The following is a 23,363-nucleotide window of genomic DNA, read 5'->3' on the forward strand; positions in this document are numbered from 1 at the left end:
CCATTTTCACTGAAAAGCATCTTCATGTTTTCCAGTTTGTTTTTTTTTATTTTTTAAACATTTCAGCACTGGGGCAAAGCCTTGATTCCAAAACTGCTGCATCCACCTGGCCCGAGCCTTTTTATTCTGTGCCTGGATCTGCTCAGAGCTGGGATCAGCCCAGACCCCACAGCTTTTTCTGTTGGAATTTTTTAACTTTTACCTCCCACACTTCAATATCCTCCAGCTGAAATGCTGCACTCGAGACTCTCCTGTGCTTCAGACTTGTTCTTGCTTTTCAAGACAATTCTTGCTTTTCATGTTGATGCTGAAATAGATTAATGTTGGTGAGACTGAGATGAATTTTTGGGGAGCTGGGTGCTGTGAAGGTCACAAAGCAAGGAAATAAAGACATCAAATGGGTAAATCCTCCATTATCCAGGAGCAGCAGTACAGGAATCAGTGGTGGGATAACATGGAATTGTTCTCTGAGCTTTAGTGGAAGATGTCCCTGCCCATGGTGAGGGTTTGGAACCCCAAACCATTCCATGCTGCTCTAATGCTTCCAAATGCCATCCCAGTTCCCAGGAAGAGCTTAGGGATGGTTTCTCCAGTGGAGAATTCCTTGTTCTGGGGCTGTCACAATCCAAGACAGCAAAAGTTGGCCAGGATCCCTGGAGCTGGGAACTGGAGGGGAAAAGGTGGCAGGGAAAGTGTCCAAGCAAAGATCTGAGCAGTGGAGCCAGGCAGGGGCAGATCCTGCCCCTCCAAGGGCAGGGGGGGATCCAGTCCCCAAAATGTGGTGGGGGAGGTTGGAGAGCCCAAAATGATGCACAGGGAGAAAAGGAAAACACTCCAGGGATCGAGGGCTCCAACCTGAGGGAACCCACGGATGGAGAAGTTTTCCATTTCCTGACCAAGCACCAGAAATCTTTGGCCAAGCTTAGACTTCCTAAAAAAAAAAAAAAAAAGATGAATTAAAAACTGGATAGAGGGGCCTTAAATTAAAAAGTGGAAGAGGAAGGAGGAGGCTTCAAGGGCCACTTTAATTGTTAAGGAAAGGAAATAGAGAAGCAAAGTTCAGGCTGGGAACTGCCCAGTTATTCCAAATATCATCTTTCCATGCAAATAGACCTGAGGACCTCAATTAAAATGTCAAGCCAGACATTTCTGATATTCATTTCATGCAATTTGCTGTTATCCCCAAGCTCTTAGAGCCGGATGAGATTTTTTAGATTTGGTTTTTAAGGTTTGAAAGTGCAAAACCAGGTGAAATATTTCAGCCAGGATAAAAGGGGGAGGTGTGATAGCAACAGATCCATTTGAACCAGCCCAAAGGAAAAATAATCGTGACTTTTCCAAGTTTTCTAATTGAATAATTGCCCAGCTATAATTTCTGCCAAAGCCAGTTGGTGTTTGCAGAGGTAAGAGAAGGTGATTGCTTTCATTCTAGGCTTGGTCTTAGCTTAAAACCTCCTGAATTTAGACCCAGATGCTCATGTTTATAATTTCTGAGCGGTTCTGGCACAGAAAAAAGTCTGGAAGCAGTGATGGCACTGAAATGACTTTGAATCCGTAGTAGTGAGGAGCTATTTCTGCAAGAAGCACTGGAAATAATTCAATTGCTGGACTATTTTGGTCATCACCTGGATAAGAAAGAGCCCAAATCAATCAGAGCAGCACATGTTGTTCCTTGCAGGGCTGCTGAGAGCGAGGGGCTGTGCCTGCCAGGCTGCTGGGAGAGCAGCAAGGAAATTCTGAGCCCTGTCTGGATGTCCTTGCTGTGCTCCGTGGCGTCTGAAAGGACTCAGGGAGGGTTCAGGGACTGAGGCTGCAGATTTGTAACAGCTCCTGCTCCTGGGATGAGCCCAGACTAAACAAACAGGAGGTTTCCACACCAGTGACCTCGGGTTTTTCCACATTTCCTGCTGTAATTGGACGCTGACAGTGACACATGGTGGGTTTGGTGCGCATCTGAAATCTGGGAGCGGATGTGGGGCTCGATAATGCAGAGCCTCCAGCGCCGAGGCCGTGAGAGAGGAGGAGGATTTGGAGCCTGAAACTTCCATTACCTCTTTCTTCAGGCATTTGGGGTTTGCAGAATCCTCCTGTGCTGGGCTTTGTTCTCCTCACTCCAACTTTTCTGCTCTCAGTGTTTTATTGGGGATCAGCAAAGAAATCCAGAGTGTAAATTTGACATGAAGCTTCTCCCATCTGTCTTCCTGCTGTTGGAGAAGTCACTGGAAGCTTAAAAAAAATTCCAGAAATTCACTTTTCCCCAGGTTTTTCCCTTGTCACGATTATTATCAAAATTATCAAATTTTTTTTTGCAAAAAAATCACCCCCTTCAATATAATAACACATCGATATTCCATTTTGTCCAGCCAGGAGAGAATTCCTGACCCACTGCTGCTCTTTCCTCTCCAGGCTGCTCAAGGAGGGGATGACCTGGACAAAGATTTCACGGAGGAAACCATAAAGGAATATGATGGGAATTATTACGACAATTATTACGACAGGACAGCCTCTCCTGACATCGGCCCCGGCATGCCAGCCAACCAGGACACCATCTACGAAGGGGTGAGAGGCTCTCTGCTCCACCCAGGAGAATCCTGCTCCAAAATGTTGGGCCTTGTGTAATTTAGAGCAGAATTAGTGCAAAAAATAAGGAGCAGCTGCCCTGGGTCTTTCCTCAGCTGGATTGTGGCAGGATGTCCAGATCCTGCTGGGATTGGGGATGGGGGTGATGAAGGTGATGGTGATGATGAAGATGATGATGGTGGCAGTGATTATGATGATTATGATGATAATTGTGATGATGATGGTGGTGGTGATGATGATGGTGATGATGGTAGTGATTATGATGATGATGATGGTGATGATGATGATAATGATGGTGATGGTGGGGATGATGATGAAGAAAATTATGATGATGGTGATGAGGAAGATGATGATGGTGATGATGGTGATGGTGATTATGATGATGATTGTGATGATGATGATGATGGTGATGATGTTAATGATTATGGTGATGATGATGAAAAAGAAGATGATGATGGTGATTATGATGATTATGATGATAATTGTGATGATGATGATGATTATGATGATGGTGATGGTGGTGATGATGATGGTGGTGATGATGGTGATGATGAAGAAGAAGATAATGATGATGATGATGATTATGATGATTATGATGATTGTGATGATGGTGATCATGATGATGGTGATGATCATGATGATGGAAATGATGATGATGATGATGATGACAGTAATGATGGTGATAATGGTGATGATGATGATGATGATGACGGTAATGATGGTGATAATGATGATGATAATGATGATGGCAATGATGATGATGGTGATGAAGATGATGATGGAAATGATGATGGTAATGATGGTGATGATGATGATGACGGATGACGGTAATGATGGTGATAATGATGATGGTGATGAAGATGATGATGATGATGGCAATGAAGATGATGTCAATGTCCCCTCTGACTGTCCGGCTCTGTGTTCCCCTGTGTCCCGCAGATCGGTGGCCCCCGTGGTGAGAAGGGGCAGAAGGGTGAACCTGCCATTATTGAGCCGGTAAGGAGCACCTGAGGTTGGGCTCTGTTGGGTTTTTCCCCATGGGAAAAGGTGCAGAGAATTTATTCTCAGGGGGACAGCTGGGAGGAAAATTCCCATGAAAGAATTCCTTGCTTCATTTAATCTAAAACACTGTAATTATTAAATATTTTTAAAGCTTCGAGGAGCGACCTAAATCATGAAGGAAGTGCAAGAATTCCCATGAAATCTCTCATTTAGGATATAAAACCTTGGGCTGAAATGTTGGGCAGGTCTCATCCCCCAGGAGTTTGGGAGAGCCCCTGGAGCATCCAGCTCAGATCCTGCCCTGAACCCCCAGATTGGGGCTGGCTTTAATGGGGCCACCAATGGGTTCAAATCAAAGGGAGATAAAAGAAATCCACAGCTGGGGATCTCCACAATCCCTCCCAACTTTGTGTCCTTCCCTCCACATTTGTGGCCTGATTTTGAGGTTGTTTTTCCTTCTAAAGGACAATCCCAAGCTGGCTGTGCCCTCTGCATCCTACAAAAGCTGTGGGTGCCAACCCAGCCCTGAGCTGGGGAAGGATCCTCATGGTGGGGATGGCTGGGGCTGGCCCAGGGGTTCCTGTCAGCAGAGAAAGATGGTTTTGATTATTTCCCTTTTTTTCCCCCTCTCTGTGTGCCCAGGTGCCCCCATTCCTGCACCTCCCCAGGCTGGAATTGGGGATCCCTGTCCCCAGGGCTGAGCTCCTGCTCGCTGCACACCCCCAGCTCAATTAACCTCATTTTCCTTGGCAGAGGGCCAGCACAGCACCCAGCACTTCCCAGCACTCTGAGGCCATCATTTCCCTTTTCATTTCTCCTCCTTTTCCTCTTCCACCCGAAATTTCTGCGGGTGGTGGAGAGGGGACCCAGCCAGAAGCCGGGGTGCAGTAGCAAGGCTTCAAACCTCCAATTAATTCCCTTCTAAAAACATTTCTGACCTTCCCTTCCTTCCCTTCCTTTCTGGGTCTCTCACTCTGCAAACAAAAGGAGGAGCCAGCGATTTCCTTATCACAGGGGTGGGAAGGGAAGGGGGGCAGCCAAACCCCACGAAGATGATGGCACAGACCCAGCCTGAAAAGCTACAAAGCGAACAAAATAGTTAAGTTTAATCATCCAGAAAGAATTTGGCCGCCTTTGCTATTTCAAAACACTGGAGCATGGATGGCTTTTGCCAGAAAGTAAACAAGAGCAAATGCTGCCTTGTCCCTCTCCGTGCAGCTCCTCTTGAGCAGGGAAATTCGGATTTGCTTCGCTCTTTAGCTCTTTATTTTTTAATTATTTATTTTTTATAGTTTCTGATGGGAGCTGCAGGAGAAATAAAACCCAAGCACGAATTGGGTTCTGCTGGATTTTTACTCCTTTCAAAGCCAGCTGTCCTTCAATCCTTGCTCTGTGCTGACACTTGCTGGAGGCAGCAGAGCAGGGCAGGGGGGATGGAGAGGAGGGATCCCAAAAATCCCAGCTGTGGGGTCACCAGGCTGCTGGCACCTCCTCTGACCCTCTGTCCTTTTGGTGCTCACCTTTAGGGAGGGTTTGCTCAGCACCCCTAAATTGGAGCAGGATTTTGGGGTGGTTTTGGGATGTTGGCTTCACTTGTGGGTGGTGGCTGTGGCAGGAGCCTTGCCCTGCTGTCCCCTGGGACAATCCCAAATCCAGGGCTGGCTTTTCCCCTCAATGGGATCACCCCACTGGTGCTGTCCCTAAAACCCTCCCACTGATGAAACACAGGAGGTTTCTTGCCAAGGACAATCCCCAGATGTCCCCAAGGCCAGAGCTGACACAAACCAGCAGATAAAGATGGGAACATGCCCAGGGTGTTCACATCCCAAATCATCCCTGACCCTTCCCCTGGGGAGCAGAGCCTTGGTGCTGTGAGTGCTCACAGCAGCACCCCAAACCCTCCTCTGTGGGCTGCACTCTGATTAATTCCTGTTCTGGAACCTGTCACACAGAGTGTGCCATCACTGCTCCCACAAAGGATGGATTTTGGGGTGTCCATGTGCAGACATCTCAAGGAGAGTGGATTTTGGAGTGTCCGTGTGCTGAGATATCAACAAGGACGGATTGGGTTTTTTTTTTATATGCAGAGATTTCAAAGAGGATGGATTTTGGGGTGCTTATATGCTGGGATCTCAACAAGAAGGAATTTTGAGGTGCCCATATGCTGGGAGCTCAACAAGAATGGATTTTGAGGTGTCCATGGGCTGGGAGCTCAACAGTGAGGAATTTTGGGGTGTCCATATGCTAGGATTTCAGTAAGGATGGATTTTGGGGTGCCCACGTGCTTGGATCTCAATAAGAATGGATTTTGGTTTATTTATATGCTGGGATCTCAAGGAGGATGGATTTTGGGGTGTCCATGAGCTGAGATCTCAACAAGGATGGATTTTGGGGGTTTTTATATGCAGAGATTTCAAAGAGGATGGATTTTGGGGTGCCCATGTGCTGGGATCCAAACAGGAAGGAATTTTGGAGTGCCCATATGCTGGGATCTCAACAAGGATGGATTTGTGGGGGTTTTTTATATGCAGAGATTTCAAAGAGGATGGATTTTGGGGTGTCCGTGTGCTGGGATTTCAACAAGGATGGAGTTTGGGTTGTTCATATATTGGGATAGATTTTGGAGTGTCCATGTGCTAGGATCTCAATGAGGATGGATTTTGGGTTATTTATATGCTGGGGTCTCAACAAGGATGAATTTTTGGGGTGTCCATGTATTGGGATCTCAACAGGAATGGGTTTTTGGGGTGTCCATGTGTTGGGATGGATTTTGGGGTGTCCATGAGCTGGAATCTCAACAGGAATGGGATTTTGGGGTGTCCATGTGCTGGGATGGATTTTGGGGTGTCCCATATGCTGAGATCTCAACAGGAATGGGTTTTTGGGGTGTCCATGTGCTGGGATGGATTTTGGGGTGTCCCATATGCTGAGATCTCAACAAGAATGGGTTTCTGGGGTGTCCATGTGCTGGGATGGATTTTGGGGTGCCCACAAGCTGGCATCTCTGGGATTTCCCTGCAGCTTGGAGAACACTGTGTGGAATTCACCCTAATTCCCACCCAGAGAAGGATTCCCCTGGCTGAACCTGCAGTGGGTCAATCCCATCCCAGGGTCATTCCCTGCTGAGGAGCCCCAGAACAAACCCCCCCTGTCCCACCCAGCTGGGAGGGTTGGAAATGCTGAGTGTGGACACCAGGAAAGGCACAAAACCGAGCTGGCCACGCATTTTTTGGTGCAGAAACTCTGCAGGAAGCAGGGCTGGGGCAGGGCACGCTGCTTTAGGTTATTTTTTGCTGCTCTGGGCTTAGGGAGGAGTGTGGGTTTTGGGGTAGGAATGCCTGGATTTTCCTGCAGACATTTCAGATTCGTTCAGCTCCCTTGGAGCGGGGTCAGCTGAGGCTTTTGGCACCAGAGCCTGAGAACAATTTAGGGTGACCCCAAAGCAGCCCCTGCACGGCTTCTCCCACAGGAACCAACTGCTCATGCACAGATTTTTATAGAATTTCATCCCCTAGGAAAAATGTCCCAGGTGAGCTGGGAATTGCTGACTCAGCCTGGGCTCTGTTTATCTCTGATCCAGAGAGAAAAGGGACAGAGCTCTTCCCAAAATATTATCCTGACACCTCCTGGAAAGCATTTTCCAGGTGGATTGGGAGGTTTCTTACACACTCATGAGATAAAAAAAGAAAACAACTCCCAAACCTTAATTTTCCTGAGTGCATGATAGATCTGATGACAAAATATTTAGAGTGAAGAGGCTGCAGTAACAATATCCCAGAATTTTTCCCACACACTGATTTCCTACACTCACAGAGGAAATCACAGTGTGCAGTCTGCTGGAAAAAAAAATCATTTCAAAACCACCTTGCAATTTGATTGCTAAATTCTTGTTAAGCTCTTTAGGGCTGGGAAAAGCTTTTTCCTCAAGCTCCAGCACCATCAAGGCTGGACAAAATCCAGGATTTGCTTTTTTGCCTGGCTCTGAGCACAGGGAGAAGGCTGTGGTGGGGAAGGTGATGCTGTGCTGGGAGTAAGGGCTGTTCTGTGGGGTTTAAATTCACTTTATTTGGCTTTTCCACCATCCTCTGCACCTCTGGGAGAAGTCATCCAGCTCTGGGATGTGTCCATGCAGCAGCAAGAGCTGAGATATTTAAGAACAGATCAAGCACTGGGCTTTTCCCTGTGCTCCAAATGACTTTGAGGATGTGTCTAATCACTTTTTTTTCCTTCCTCCTGCCCAGGGAATGCTGGTGGAAGGTCCCCCTGGTCCTGAAGGCCCAGCAGTAAGTGGAATTTTCCCCCTGCTCCAGGTGTGGGATGCTCTGCTGCTCCCATCTGCCATGCACGTGAGCAGAGGGAGCTTTGGGGTGGATTTGCTGGTGCAGAAATAAGCAGAGAGCTCAAAATCTTTTCCTGCTGCTTGGAGAAATCTGCTACAAATAATAACACATTTTCATGGGGTTTTTTTCCTTTCTTTTTTTCTCTTCCAGGGCCTTCCAGGACCTCCAGGACCAACAGGACCTGTGGGCTTGATGGGTGACCCAGGGGAGAGGGTGAGTGGCCGTGGTTTTCTCCTCTTTGCTGGAGTTTTGGGTGGGCAGAGTGGGGCTGTGGGGTGTCCCTGGAGCCTTAAAATCCTGCAAAAATCCTGTAAAAATCCTGCAAAAATCCTGTAAAAATCCTGTGAGAGCAATTCCCAAAGGAGTTCATGGTGGGATGCAGGGCAGAGCTTTGCACCCAGGGATGGAAGGGTTGGGGAGCAGCCTCGTTACTCAGCCATATTCCAAGGTAAAACCAATATTAAACTGATATAAAAATATATCCTGCACCCCTCCTGCTCTGTGTCTGTGCCCTTTGGCTGCTGCTCCCAGTGTGGCACTGGGAAAACAGGAGGGACAAACACACCCAGAGCCATCAGCACAGGGAAATCAGAGTTCTGGGGTTGCACAGAGTCCTGGCAGAGGGTTTGGCTTTGTCCAGGATGGTCCTGGGGTCACACCAGGCTCTTTCCCAGGGAGAAAGAAGCTCCTGTCAGCACTCCACCTTTTCCCTGGGTGGGTTATTGCTCTGTCCCAGCTGATTTATGTCCTCTGGCAGTGCCATCACTCAGGTCTGGATGCTGCTGTAAATCAGTTCTGTGCCTGGCAGCCTCTGCTCTGTGAGAGCCTCCAGCTTTGGGATGTCTCCCCAAAGGCAGCTGCTCCCAAGTGACCCCAAATCCCCCCTTGAGCTCTGCAGCTCTGTCAGGGTCCTGCAGCTGGGGCCAGCACTGAGCTGCTGAGATCAGCAGCAATCCCTGAGCTTGGAAATACCCAAAATTCAACCCCACTGTCCTCACTGCCTGAGCTGAGCCCTGAAATGACCCTGGGGCTGCTCCTTTAGCTGCAGAGCAGCCAGGAGAGGGGACCAGGCTGGGTGAGGACAGCCTGCCCTCTGCCCCAGCAGGAATTCTGCCCTGACACCTCAGGGAAAACTCCCAGAGCCTGGCGGGGTTTGGGGCAGAGCAGGACTGCAGGAGGGACAGGGGACATTTCCCAGCAGCAATGATGTCACTAGGGAATCCATGGATTTCAGAGAGAGAGGAATTTGGAGCTTGGTTGGTGCATCCAGGTGAGGAGGGAGGTCAGGGCTGTGTCCAGAGCAGCCTCTGCAGCTCTGCTGCTCCACCCAAAATGTGCCTGGAGCTGTGGGTGTTTTCCCTGGAAAGCACAGCAGGGAGGGAGCAGCAGTGCCACAGATCCTGGGGGATGCTCCAGAGCCCTCAGCATCCCACTGCTGGCACTGTCAGTCTGTCACTCTGTCACTTTGTCACTGCTGTCACTGCTGTCACTGCTGTCACTTCTGTCACTCCTGCCACCCAACAAATGCAAACACCCCCAGAGGAAGGGAGCTCTTATCAGCAAACCCTTCCCCAATCTGATCCCCGAGGTGCTGAGCAGTTTCCTGGCAGATAAAGCAGCTCCCAGCCCCTGGCAGGCTCTGGGTCCTTCATGGATGCAGCAGCTGATTCCCAGATCTAATGGGAATCCCAAAGGGGGAACCAGATCCTGTTGGCATCCTGCATGCCCAGATGAATAAACTGGGGTGACCAGACACAGACCCTTAAATAATAATATTTAATTTAATAAATAAACTGGGGTCACCAGACACAGACTCTTAAATAATAATAAGTCAATTTAATAAAGAAACTGGGGTGATCACAGACTCTTAGATAATAATATTTAATTTAATAAATAAACTGGGGTGACCAGACACAAACTCTTAAATAATAATATTTAATTTAACAAATAAACTGGGGTCACAAGACACAGACTCTTAAATAATAATAAGTCAATTTAATAAAGAAACTGGGGTGATCACAGACTCTTAGATAATAATATTTAATTTAATAAATAAACTGGGGTGACCAGACACAAACTCTTAAATAATAATATTTAGTTTAACAAATAAACTGGGGTCACCAGACACAGACTCTGTAGGGCTTCCCACCCTTCTGGCAGATTTTTTTGGCTTGGACAAGGTGGGGAAAATGGCAATGGCCAAGTTCAGATGGGGAGGTCGGGCTGGATTGGGGTCTGAGGTGTCCTCACACAGCTGGTGGTTGTTGTGGTAAATGCAGCTCAGTTCTGTGGCCTTGATTACAACTTTTTGTTGGTTTTTAAGAGGCAGAAGGAGTGGAAGGCAGAAGGAGTGCAGTGCAGGGATCTGTGCTCCCAGGGATCCCCCTGGCCTGTTCTCAGTGCTGCAGATTTGCTGTGGCTCCTCTGCAGTGTCCCTGTCCCTGTCCCCTCCTGGTGTAAAACACAGCACTGAGAGCCCAAACCCACACTGGGAGGTTTGCTGAGCTTTGAGGTGCATTTGAGGGGATTTGGGGTGTTGGGGCATCCCCTGGCACTGTCCCCAGCCTGGGCACTGCATTTCTTTCAGCTCGGGATTTTTGTTGTCTCCTTGCTCCCTGGGGCTTGGCTGGGTCCCTGCTGCTCTCCCACTTTTCCCTTTTTCCTGGCTGGCAGTGCTGCAGGGCTCACTGCTGGAGCAGCAGTGACATTTCTGGTGGCTGTGACATGATTGAGGAGCAGGGGCCCTGCCTGTGCTCCATCGATCGCTGCTGCCAGCTCACAAAGTCAATCCAGGCTCAGCCCAGGCTCCTAAGCCTGGCTTAACCCTTGTGGCACTGCACTCCTGCCCCAGCACAGCTCTGCAACCCAAATTCACCAGGGCTGGGTGAGCTGGGCATCTCCCAGTGGTCCAGAATGAGCCCTAAAATCTTTATTTGGTTCTGAATATTGCCAGGGCTGCTTTTCCCCCTGTGCTGTGTCCATGCTGAGCCCTGTCCATGCCCAGCTCCCCCTTCTCCTCCTGGCAGCCTGGGTCTGGCCCTGGGGACTCCCTTGCTGTCATTTGTCCAGGCAGATGCAGATATTTGCAGATAAATCCAGGCAGCAGCTCCCACTGTGTCCCTGCTGCTGCTGCACGCCCTCCAGTGAAAGGAATAATTTGAATTCTAGCCCAGGCTGCACATCCTGCTCCTGCACAGAGTGCAGCACAGCACAGAAAAGTGATGAACTGGCACAGCCAGGAGCTGCAACTGCATTTAAACCCTCCTTTGCAATTAGAGCAGCTCCTCTTTTAATTTGTTTATTATTAACCCTGAGTATGGCTCATGAATTTACATGACCCTTCCCCCTGTAGGGTGAGGAACATTCCCTCTGCCTGCATCTGATAAAGAGATTTTTTTATCTGCTATCAGGCAGGTGCAATGAATTAACAGCCCAACAATAGTCAGCTCTGTTAATATTGGCCAACACTCATTTAGCTCTGCTTTATTCAGTACAAAAAAAAAAAGAGTTTTATTTATTGAAAGCTTCTGTCAGGAGGCACAGAGGAGTTTTGAGCAGCCTGGCTGTGGGAGGTTCCAGGATGATTTGGGGTGACTGAGGCAGTGGGAAGAAGGAAATATGGACCTGAGGAGAGCACAGAGCTGTTCCATGGAGAATCCAGAGAGGCAGGAAGGAAGTGGGAAATGTGAAATGTGAAATGTGTTGTTTTGGAGGGGATGAACAGCATTAGAACAAACTGCTCCCTCAGCCAGCCCGGGGTTTGTTTGGAAATTTGGGTGTCTGGGTGCTCACAAAACATCTTCACCTTCCAAAACCACCCAGGCACTGAACCCCAAAGGAATTGCTCCCCTGAGGACACCTCAGAAATGCAACATCCTTAAATAAATAGAAATAAAAATCCTTATTTACCTTTGGGTGCTGCTTTCCCCAAGCACCTTAACCAGGAGACCTCCAAAACTGCAAAAAAAAATCTCCTGTTATGTAATTCTCTGACCAGGGCTGAAAAATAACCAGGGGGAGAGAGACACTGGGTGAATTTTAAGGCTCATCACCGTGGGCTGCAGCTGAAGGAGCCCCCCAAAAACACCCCCAGGTTCCAGCTGAACCATCCCATGGAAATAACAACCCAGGCTTTGCTCTCAGCCTGGCATTTCCAACAAAAATCCCCACCCCTGGCTGCTGCAGTTCAGCAAATCCCCATTCCCACCACACAGATTTACACCCAGAGCCTGGCAGGCTGCATTTCTTCCAGGCATTCATGAATTTCAATTTCCAAAGTGCTTTATGGGTTTGATTGGTCCATTCCAGCAGGAAAAGAGCTCCCACAGCCTGGCAGAAACAAAAAAGATGCATTTATGGGTAAAAGCATTGCATCAACACTTGTCAGGAGAGATAAACCAGCTCCAGCATAGGCAGGGCTGGAGTTAAAGGAGGAGAAGGAGAGAGAAAAGAAAGTTTAGCATGTAAAACAAGCCTGGCCTAAATTAAAACAAGCCTGGCCTAAATTATCTGCTCCAACAGATGGGTCTGGGGTGGGCTCTCAGTGGGTTGAGGACTCTGGTCTGGTGGTCTGTTGAGTTGTTTCATTAAAATATTCTGATTTTTAGGCACTTTGTTACCTATTTCTCTTTCCCTCCTCCCTTTCCCACCTTTATCCACCTCCCTTGTGGCTTCCTGGCTTTTTGGTGTCCCCATGTCTGAGATTTGTGGCAGAATTTTGTATTTAGATTTTCTTTCTGGGGTCTGAACGGGCTGCAGGCAGGTTGAGGAGAGGGAGAACTATAGAAATGTTCATTGCTTGCCATAAATTGATTTAATATTGGTATTTCCTGACTAAAGGAGTGGCCAAGTCCTCAATCCTGACCTGCTGAGCACAAAATGAGCACTGGGGATTTTCTTGGCCTGGCTGGGATGTGGTCAAGTCCATTAAAGCTGTGAAAATTGCAATTAGCCACACACATTGGTGTCCCCCTCATTGGATCCCTGGCATGAGGAGCAGGTCTGGGTTAACCTCCCCTTTTTGCCAGGGAAAATTGGCCCTGTTGGATTCTTTATGGCTCCATCAATAGATGTTTTAGTGCCCACTCGTTGTTTTAGTGCCAGTTAAAGATCCTGGTGTTGATCAGCACAGCTCCATGCAGATCCCTGGGTTTGGGCTGATTTACAGCATCACCCCAGTGCAGCCTCAAAGGACTAGAATAAAAATACAAAAAAAGGCAGAAGAGAGAAAAAATGAAATAAGTGAAATGACCCAGCTGATTGAATGCATGAAGGAATGAATTTATTTTCCTCACTCACCCTGAGATAGGAAGTTTCATCTTTTTTTGTTGTTTATTTAAATAGGTTTTAACAGATCCAGCTAACATTGGTTCTGTTAATTTGGAGCATTGCTCACCCCAAAATTGCATGAGGCAGTTTGGGAAATAGCAGGGAACAATGGAAGAGGAGGGAATTAAGCAAATTTATGAAAAACTGGGATACCCACAAACTCAATCCCTGTATATAACCACAGCTGTTAATGTCAGGACAGAACCAAAAGGATATTTGAGATTTTTATTTTAATTTCTCCTCCTTTCAGGGCCCACCTGGACGCCCAGGTCTCCCAGGAGCAGATGGATTGCCAGGACCACCAGGGACCATGCTGATGCTGCCTGTGAGTACAAACAGAGCTAAAAAGGGATTTAAGTGAGGCAGATTTCTTGGCTTTGCTGCTGTTTAATGCCCCTCTTTGCAGGAATCTCCCATCTCCTTTACCCCAGGGACACATTTTCCTTGAGATAAAAGATGGAGCTGATTGGTTCTTGTTGTAAATTGACTTTTTGCAAAGCGCTGGAGCTCCTTCACTCCTGGGAGAGCAGGGAATGCCAGCTCTGGGAAAAGTGGGAATGGCAGCTCTGTGAGAACTGGGAATGTCAGTTCTGGGAGAGCAGGAAATTCCATCTCTGGGAGAACAGGGGACGCCAGATCTGGGAGAGAGGGAATGCCAGTTCTGGGAGAACAGGGAATGCCAGCCCTGGGAGAACAGGGAATGCCAGCTCTGGGAGAACAGGGAATGGCAGCTCTGGGAGAAGTGGGGATGGCAGCTCTGGGAGAAGTGGGGATGGCAGCCCTGGGAGAACAGGGAATGCCAGCTCTGGGAGAACAGGGAATGCCAGCTCTGGGAGAACTGGGAATGTCAGTTCTGGGAGAGCAGGAAATTCCATCTCTGGGAGAACAGGGGACGCCAGCTCTGGGAGAGAGGGAATGCCAGCCCTGGGAGAGCAGGAAATTCCATCTCTGGGAGAGCAGGGAATGCCAGCTCTGGGAGAGAGGGAATGCCAGCCCTGGGACAGCCCCTGCTGGTGCTGAGTGTGATGTGTGAGGTCCCCAAGCCCACAATCCCCCATTGTGTGCCACCCCGCGCTGGCAGTGCTGCCTCGGTGGCCCCGAGCCGGGTGACCCGAGGGCACTGGGGTGACTGGGGCGGGCTGGGGGGGCTGGGAGGGATGTGGGGCATTCAGCTGTGCTGAATGGAGCTGTTGAGGCTCAGGCTGCTGAGGGTGCAGGGACAGAAGCCCTGACCTTTGTCTCCCTTGTTCCACAGTTCCGCTTCAGCGGAGGAGGCGACGCCGGCTCCAAGGGACCCATGGTGTCAGCCCAGGAGGCACAAGCCCAGGCCATCCTGCAGCAGGCCAGGGTGAGTGCTGGCACCTGGGCACGCCTGGCATGGCTCCCAGCAGCTGCAAAAGCAGAATGAACCTCACTGGGTGTCGTTAGTAAATGTGCAGACAGCACTAAGCTGGGAGAGTGTGTCCGTGGATGGATGGATGGATTGATGGATGGATGGATGGATGGATGGATGATGGATGGATGGATGATGGATGGATGGATGGATGGATGGATGGATGGATGGACGGATGATGGATGGACGGATGATGGATGGATGGATGGATGGATGATGGATGGATGGATGGATGATGGATGGATGATGGATGGATGGATGATGGATGGATGGATGATGGATGGATGGATGATGGATGGATGGATGGATGGATGATGGATGGATGGATGATGGATGGATGGATGATGGATGGATGGATGGATGATGGATGGATGGATGATGGATGGATGGATGATGGATGGATGGATGGATGATGGATGATGGATGGATGGATGATGGATGGATGATGGATGGATGGATGGATGATGGATGGATGATGGATGGATGATGGATGGATGGATGATGAATGGATGGATGGATGGATGGATGGATGGATGATGGATGGATGGATGGATGGATGATGGATGGATGATGGATGGATGGATGATGGATGATGGATGGATGGATGATGGATGATGGATGGATGGATGGATGGATGGATGGATGATGGATGGATGATTGATGGATGGATGGATGGATGATGGATGGATGATGGATGGATGGATGATGGATGGATGGATGGATGATGGATGATGGATGGATGGATGATGAATGGATGGATGGATGGATGGATGGATGATGGATGATGGATGGATGGATGATGGATGATGGATGGATGGATGGATGGATGGATGATGGATGGATGATTGATGGATGATGGATGGATGGATGATGGATGGATGATGGATGGATGATGGATAGATGGATGGATGATGGATGGATGGATGGATGGATGGATGGATGGAGGAAGAGCAGAGGTTTAATAAATCCAAGTGCTGAGTCCCGCATTTTCACCACAATAACCCCTGCAATGCTGTAGGATGGGGACAGAGTGGCTGCACAGTGCCCAGGGACAAAGGGGACACTGATGGACAGCAGCTGGACATGAGCCAGCAGTGAGCCCTGGTGGCCAAGAAGGACAATGGACCCTGGCCTGGCTCAGGAATGGTGTGGAATTCAGAATCCTGAGTCAGGAATGGTGTGGAATTCAGAATCCCATATCAGGAATAGTGTGGAATTCAGAATCCTCAAGCTGCACCAAGGGAAATATAGGTTGGATATTAGGAAAAAGCTTTTTACAGAAAGGGTGATAAAGTATTGGAATGGTTTGCCCAGGGAAGCAGTGGAGTCACCATCCCTGGATGTGTTTTAAAAAAGTCTAGATGTGGCACTGAGTGCCATGGTCTGGTTGAGGTGTTGGGCTGAGTTGGACTTGATGATCTTGGAGGGCTCTTCCAACCCAGTGATTCTGTGATTCTGTGATTGTGTGAATTCTGTGAATTCTGTCATTCTGTGAATTCTGTCATTCTGTCATTCTGTGAATTCTCACATCTCCCCAGTGCTGCTGGTGGAACCTCTCACCTGCCATGGGACTGCACCTGCACGATTTGGGTTTTCATTAAGAGCCAGCAAGGCTCCAGCTGATGGAAAACTGGGTTTAATTTCCTGCAGACCCGCTGGCTTCGCTGTATTTGTATTTTGAGGGCCCCTATGAGCAGCTGGGGGCTGTGCTCAAAGCATTTTCTTATTTTTGTATGGTTTTCCCCCCAGTAAATCCTAATAATGAAACCTACATCACAGATGGAAGTTTTCCCAGCTCCCAGAATCTCAGCAGGCAGATTTGTAATTTAATATATTTATTTGGAATCCATGGTGGCTGTGCCTGGAACATTTCTTTCCTGGGATGACCTTATTGATTGATGTCCAAATCATCCCTGGCTCACTGGTGAAACAAGATTGGCACATCCCCAGTACAGCTCCTGCTCCCTGCCTGCATGGACACTCAGAAAAGGATTTTTTCTTCAAAATAAAACAGAATTTAGCCAGTGCAGCTCTGAAATTGCTCTTCCCTGGGAGCTTTCCTGAGTGCTGATGTTAAAAACCTTGCCCCAAAAGGACCAAATCCTGCTGCAAACACACCCTGGCCGTGGAGGAGAATGTGTTTTAGGGTGGCAGCTCCCAAAGGGACACAGCTTTGGGGCTGTTTTATTGTTTTATAATTTTATTTTATTTTATTTTATAGCCCACATCTGGCTGCAGCTGGGATGTGTGGATGGAGCTGCTTTGTCACTGAGAGCTGCTTGCAGACTTTAACACAGAATTTTTTGGGGGCTAAAAAAAGCTAAAAACCCAATTTATTTCCCCCTCAGATGGGATAAAATCCACCCATGGGTGGCACCTGTCCCTGCTGGGTTTTTTATTCCTGAGCTGGGAATTTTCTGTTTTCCATCCCCTTTTCCAAAGGAGTTGGAATTTTTACAGACTCAGGCAGAGTCCTGATCCCCCCAGCCACTGCATTTTCCTGTCCATTAACCTTGTGCTGCCAATAACATCCTGGATTATGTTCCTGCTGTTACCTTGTCAGTCTTAATTTCCAACCTGCCCAGCGTTTTTCCATCAGTGTTTTATTTTCCTGGGAGATGGGGGCTTTGACCTGACCAGTGTTTCAGGAGAAGCATCTGCTTTCTCCAACTCTGCTTTTGTATATTTTTTTTTTTCCTTCTGCCTGCTGAAAATTGTGATTTACCAAAAAAAAATATTAATAGAGAACCTCCCTCCCCTCATTCTAAGTCCCTTTTTAAAGTAAATTTTCAGGTTTGGGGGGAAAAAAAAAATTCAACCCAAATAAATCCTGGCTAACTTTTGGAGTGTGGATGAAAAATTGAATATTTCTAGAAAGAACAAAAATCCATTTATTTGTGAACTTCAACATTTTGGCTGAAAACCACAATGCAGAAAGGGGGAACAAAATGTCATTTTTGTGAGGAGCTACAGGACATGACAGGATTGGAAAGCAGGGTCCTGCAGCAGGGACAACCTTTTCCTTTTGTGGGTTTGTTTTTCTCATTATCACTGCTGTTAATTGCATTATTAGGTTGATTGATCCCCTTAAAATTTGGCTTTCATTAGGCACTGAGTGTTGTTGCAGTGGTTCAGAGCATCTCCCTTTTAATGGGGTGTTGTAAAAAGATGCCACAGAACCCAGCACTTGTGCAATATTTCTGCCATTCCAAGCTCAATCACTGGGTAGATTTTAATTACTGGAGGACACAGATAATTACAACTCTTTGGAAGTGTTGGATTGTCACGAGGGAACAAATTGTCTGAGGGATGTTTTAAAGCATGGCCCAGCTCCATTTCCCACCATGGAAATTACTGGGTTGATGCATGGTGAACACGACTCTTTAATTATGGAGCTAAAAGCCCCCTGTGTTCAGTTTGAATTGGAGCTCAGTTTGGAGGATGTGAAGTAGTAACCAAAAAAAACCCCCCAAAAAATTTAAATAAAGGGAAAAATTCCTCTCAAATTGAACCACCAGGACAATAAAGAAAAAATTCCTCCTGAACTGAAGTGGGGTCACAAATATTGATGTCCTCTCAGCAGATTTGTGGAGGCTTTCATGGAATGGCAGAATGGTTTGGGAGCTGAAAGCCCAGCTCATTCCATCCCTGCCCTGGTCCCAGGCTGCTAAAGTCCAGCTCATTCCATCCCTGCCATGGTCCCAGGCTGCTAAAGTCCAGCTCATTCCATCCCTGCCATGGTCCCAGGCTGCTAAAATCCAGCTCATTCCATCCCTGCCCTGGTCCCAGGCTGGCCTTGGACACTCCCAGGGATCCAGGGGCAGCCACAGCAAACCTGGGCAAGGAGAAGTTTGTCCCTTGTGGATGGGACAACATCTGGAATTCCCTGGGGATGGGGACATTGCTCCCATTGTGGGTGGGACAACATCTGGAATTCCCTGGGGATGGGGACATTGCTCCAAGGGTGTGGGGACAGCTGTGGCTGGTGGCACAGGGGTGGCTCTGTCCCACAAAGTGACCCCAAGTGTTTGTCCCTCTGCTGCAGCTGGCACTGAGGGGACCAGCGGGACCCATGGGGCTGACGGGGCGGCCGGGCCCGATGGTGAGTGGGGAAATGGGGGAGGGAACTGGGGGGGATGGAAATGGGGGATAGAATTGGGGAATTGTGGAATTGGGGGGATGGAATTGGGGGATGGAATTGGGGAATGATGGAATTTAATTGGGGGAGATGGAACTGGGAGTGATGGAATTGGGGAGATGGAATTGGGGGGGATGGAACTGGGGAATGATGGAATCAAGGGGGATGGAATTGGGGAATGGAATTGGGGGGGTGGAATTGGGCAATGATGGAATTGGGGTGATGGAATTGGGGAGATGGAACTGGGAGTGATGGAACTGGGGAATGATGGAATTGGTTGGATGGACTTGGTGGGATGGACTTGGTGGGATGGAATTGGATGAATGAAACTGAGGGGGGATGGAATTGGTGAGGATGGAGCTGGGGAGTGCTGGAACTGGGGAGGATGGAGATGATGAGGATGGAGATGGTAAGCATGGAATTGGTGAGGATGGGGATGGTGAGGATGAAGCCAACCCAGCAGATCCATCTCCCTGTGGGCTCTGGATCCATCACTGGCTTTTCCTTAATGTGGACTCTTCCCTCTGTCTCTCTTGAGAAAAAAATCCAATAAATGCTCTTCTCTGTCCAAAGGGACCCCCAGGCAGTGGAGGACTGAAGGGAGAAGCTGGAGAAATGGGACCTCAGGTGAGTCTGGGACTGGGGAAATGGGGAATGGGAGCTCAGGTGAGTGTGGGGCTGGGGAATGGGAGCTCAGGTGAGTGTGGGACTGGGAGAGATGGGGAAATAGGAGCTCAGCCAGTCCTGCCTGGAGGGAAGCAGGGATTCAGTCCCCCCATGCCAGCTGGAGCAGGAAGGTTTGGGAAGGTGTTTGGCATGGAAATGTCCCCCCAAGTGTCCCAGGAAAGGCTCTGGACATGGTTTTAAACCAGCAGTGTAAAACTGGGCAGGTCCCTTCCTGGAAGAACACCCACGGAGGAGTCATCAAAGACAATTTGGACTGTGGAGAATTGAGTAATGCTCAGGATATTGTTCTTCCAAGCCTTAAAGACATTTAGGGAAGAAGAAATTTAGCATTAAGGGCAAGCTCCCATTTTCTGGTGGCAAGGGAAGGGATTTATGGGATGCATCCCCACCATGGACAAACACCCACAACTCCTGTCTGGAGATGCTCTGAGCCTTCCCTGAGTGTTTGGAACCAGGGGCTCTGCTCCAGGCATTCATTTTGAGGTGACATTTCTTCCTCTCTCCCCCTTCCTTGCAGGGTCCCCGAGGCATCCAAGGTCCCCCTGGTCCAGCAGGAAAGCCAGGCCGGAGGGTGAGTGTCCTGGCAGCTGTGCTGAGCAGGCAGGAGCTGAAATTCCTGCTGGAAATTCTCCTGAGCCAAACAATTCCTGCTGGAAACTGCTCCTGAACCAAACAATTCCTCTGCACCAAGGGCATTGCACAAGAGGCAGCTGGAGGCCAGGAGGGCACAAACCAGGATGGGAGCTAAAAACTGGGAGGACAGAAATGAGGATGGGAGTTAAAATCCGGGAGGATACCAAGATGGGAGTTAAAAACTGGGAGAGCACAAGGATGGGAGTTAAAATCTCAGAGGATTCAGAGAAAGATGGGAGTTAAAATTTGGGAGGACACAAGGATGGAAGTTAAATCTGGGAGGATACAAAGATGGGAGTTAAAATCTGGGAGGACAGAAATGAGGAGGAGAGTTAAAATTTTGGAGGACAGAAATCAGGATTGAGTTAAAGACTGGGAGGGCAGAAATCAGGATGGGAGTTGAAATCTCAGAGGATAGAAACAAGGATGGGAGTTAAAATTTGGGAGGGCACAAGGATGGGGGTTTAAAACTGAGAGGACTAAGAGAAAGATGGGAGTTAAAATTTGGGAGGATACAAACCAGGATGGGAGTTAAAAACTGAGAGGATAAAAAGATGGGAGTTTAAAACTGGGAGGACACAAGGATGGGAGTTTAAAACTCAGAGGACTCAGAGAGAAAAATGGGAATTAAAATTTGGGAGGATACAAACCAGGATGGAAGTTAAAATTTGGGACTACAGAAGGATGGGAGTTAAAATCTGGGAGGACAGAAATCAGGATGGGAGTTAAAATGTGGGACACAAATGAGGATGTGAGTTAAAAACTGGGAGGAGACAAACGAGGATAGGAGTTAAAATTTGGGACGAGTCAAGGATAGGAATTAAAATTTGGGACACAGATGAGAAGGGAAGTTAAAATCTGGGAGGACAGAAATGAGGAGAAGAGTTAAAATTTGGGACACAAATGAGGAGGGAATTTAAAATCTGAGCAGTGTGGGGGGAATTCAAGGCTGCCCCTCACCACGATCCAACTGCCCAGAGGAAAGAGGAGCAAGTACTGTGTGTGACCCAGAGCCAGAAACTCATTTCAGTTTGCTGGAGATCATTTATTATTATCATTTATTCCCACCAAACCCAGCAGCCATGCCCGTGCAGTGCCTCCCACCTCTCATTACCCCATTCAAACACTAAACTGGGATTTTTCCCTCCCCAAGAGAAGCTGCCTGACTTAAATAAACCCTCACTCAGGCTTAACTAAACCCTGTTTCAACCCCAGCTTTGGATCTGACTTTTCTCTGTTGCAGGGACGAGCTGGCAGTGACGGTGCCCGGGGGATGCCAGGACAGACAGGACCAAAGGTAGCTCCAGCTTTTCATGGATTTTGGGAATCTGCAGCTTCTTTTTAGCAGGAATGAGCTGAGGGACCCCTGGAGAAGGAGCCCAGCTTGCCTGGAGGAGCTTGTGTGGCTCCTGTGAGGTCATGGAAGTTAAGGGAATTAAGTTAAACACACTCCTGGATGGCAGAAAAGCAATTTATTTCTTCTCTTTTTCTGTCTTTTTTAATACGACTTTTTAAAATTGCTGGATGAAATATGCTGCAGTTGTAGAACAAATATTTTAGAATCCCCATTAAAAAAAACAAACATGAATGAGTGGCTGGAAAGCCTCTGGAGTAGAACCACCAAAAAAACACCTCCTGGAAATGGAGGCATGGTGAGGAATTTTAATCCATATTTTTATTTTTTTTTTAATTGGAGACAAAAATCCCTTCATTCCACTGTGACCTGCTGGAATGATCAAGCAGGAAAGGAGCTGCTCCATGGAAATGGAATGCAGGGAAAGCCTGCCCAGGGAATGGTGCCTTAAAGGTTGAAGCATTTTATACTCAAGGCTGGAAGTGATGGGGGATTCTGGGCTCAGCTCAAGGAGTAAAGCAGGGGTTGATTAAAGGATTGAAAGGGTTCTCCTGGGGCAGTGCAAGAGCCTGGACAGGGCTGCACCAGGATGGGACCAAATGGATCCAAAATGAGACCAAAATGGATCCAAATGGATCAAAATTGACCCAGATGGACCCAAAATGGATCCAAAATGGGACCAAATGGACCCAGGATGGATCCAAATGGACCAAAATGGATCCAAATAGACACATGATGGACCCAAATGGACCCAAAATGGATCCAAATGGACCCAGGATGGACCCAAGATAAACACAGGATGGACCCAAATGGATAAAAAATGGATCCAAATGGATCCAGGATGGACACAGGATGGACCCAAATGGATCCAAATGGATCCAAAATGGACCCAGATGGACTCAAAATGGATCCAAGATAGACACAGGATGGACCCAAATGGATCCAAATGAACCCAAATGAATCCAAATGGATCCCAAATGGATCCAAATTGACCCCAAATGGACCAAAATGGATCCAAATAGACACAGGATGGACCCAAAATGAACCCAAAATGGATCCAAATGGACCCAAATGGATCCAAATAGACACAGGATAGACCCAGATGGATCCAAAATGGGCCCAAAATGGATCCAGAATGGACCCAAATGGATCCAGGATGGACCCAAATGGACCAAAATGGATCCAAGATAGACACAGGATGAATCCAAGATAGACACAGGATGGATCCAAATGAATCCAAATTGACACAGGATGGACCCAAATGGACCTAAAATGGACCCAAATGGACCCAAGGTAGACACAGGCTGGATCCAAATGGATTCAGGATGGACCAAAATGGACCAGGATGGATCCAAATGGATGCAAGATAGACACAGGATGGGCCCCAGTGATGAGTTTTCACACTTTTATCAGTTTTGGTCCATTTCCATATTGGGTTCATTGTCCAGTTCCAGCCCCAGGTTCTGCAGTCCCACCCTCCCTGTCTGCTCTCCTCAATTCCATGTTGTTTGTATTTTTTGGGCCTGTAATGGCTGGCCTTGGTTCTGGGGCTGGAAAAGGATTATTTTGTCTAACTAAGCTGTGAGGAGAACTTGCTGACACTTTGGATGAAGTTCAGAGTCACACAGTCCAGAATCTGGAAAATATGAAAGCTAAAACTTGAGGATCAAAGGAGCTGTGCAAGGGAGGAGCTGGTGCTGTTTTAGTGATTCAGGTGCCATGAAAATGTGAAAACACACGAGATTCACCCCTTTACAGGCAAAAGGGATTTTTCTCCTCCTGGGTTTGCTCCCTGCCCCTCTCTGGGCATTGGGAGGAACCCAGGATTTGGACCCTCTGTTCTCCAAGGAGCTGAGGAAACAACTCCTTCCTGTGCTGGATTCATTAGGATAATATCCAGAATTTATT

General features: G+C 48.0%; 1 protein-coding gene across 4 annotated transcripts in view; it reads left to right on the forward strand.

Moving 5' to 3' along the window:
• Nucleotides 1-23,363, forward strand: part of COL5A1 (collagen type V alpha 1 chain) — a 173,692-nt gene that overhangs the window by 91,192 nt on the left and 59,137 nt on the right. For all 4 annotated transcript variants that reach the window (XR_006163100.1, XR_006163101.1, XR_006163102.1 and 1 more), the window contains 10 exons: nucleotides 2,407-2,559; nucleotides 3,520-3,576; nucleotides 7,824-7,865; nucleotides 8,073-8,135; nucleotides 13,501-13,575; nucleotides 14,506-14,598; nucleotides 18,689-18,745; nucleotides 19,355-19,408; nucleotides 19,986-20,039; nucleotides 21,345-21,398. Coding sequence is in view for 1 of the 4 variants with exons in the window: in XM_033077450.2 (XP_032933341.1) it covers nucleotides 2,407-2,559; nucleotides 3,520-3,576; nucleotides 7,824-7,865; nucleotides 8,073-8,135; nucleotides 13,501-13,575; nucleotides 14,506-14,598; nucleotides 18,689-18,745; nucleotides 19,355-19,408; nucleotides 19,986-20,039; nucleotides 21,345-21,398 (702 nt within the window). In the remaining 3 variants the exon portion in view is untranslated. The remainder of the gene's footprint in view (nucleotides 1-2,406; nucleotides 2,560-3,519; nucleotides 3,577-7,823; nucleotides 7,866-8,072; nucleotides 8,136-13,500; nucleotides 13,576-14,505; nucleotides 14,599-18,688; nucleotides 18,746-19,354; nucleotides 19,409-19,985; nucleotides 20,040-21,344; nucleotides 21,399-23,363) is intronic.

This window comes from Catharus ustulatus, chromosome 21, assembly GCF_009819885.2.
Source record: "Catharus ustulatus isolate bCatUst1 chromosome 21, bCatUst1.pri.v2, whole genome shotgun sequence".
In the NCBI taxonomy this organism is placed as follows: domain Eukaryota; kingdom Metazoa; phylum Chordata; class Aves; order Passeriformes; family Turdidae; genus Catharus; species Catharus ustulatus.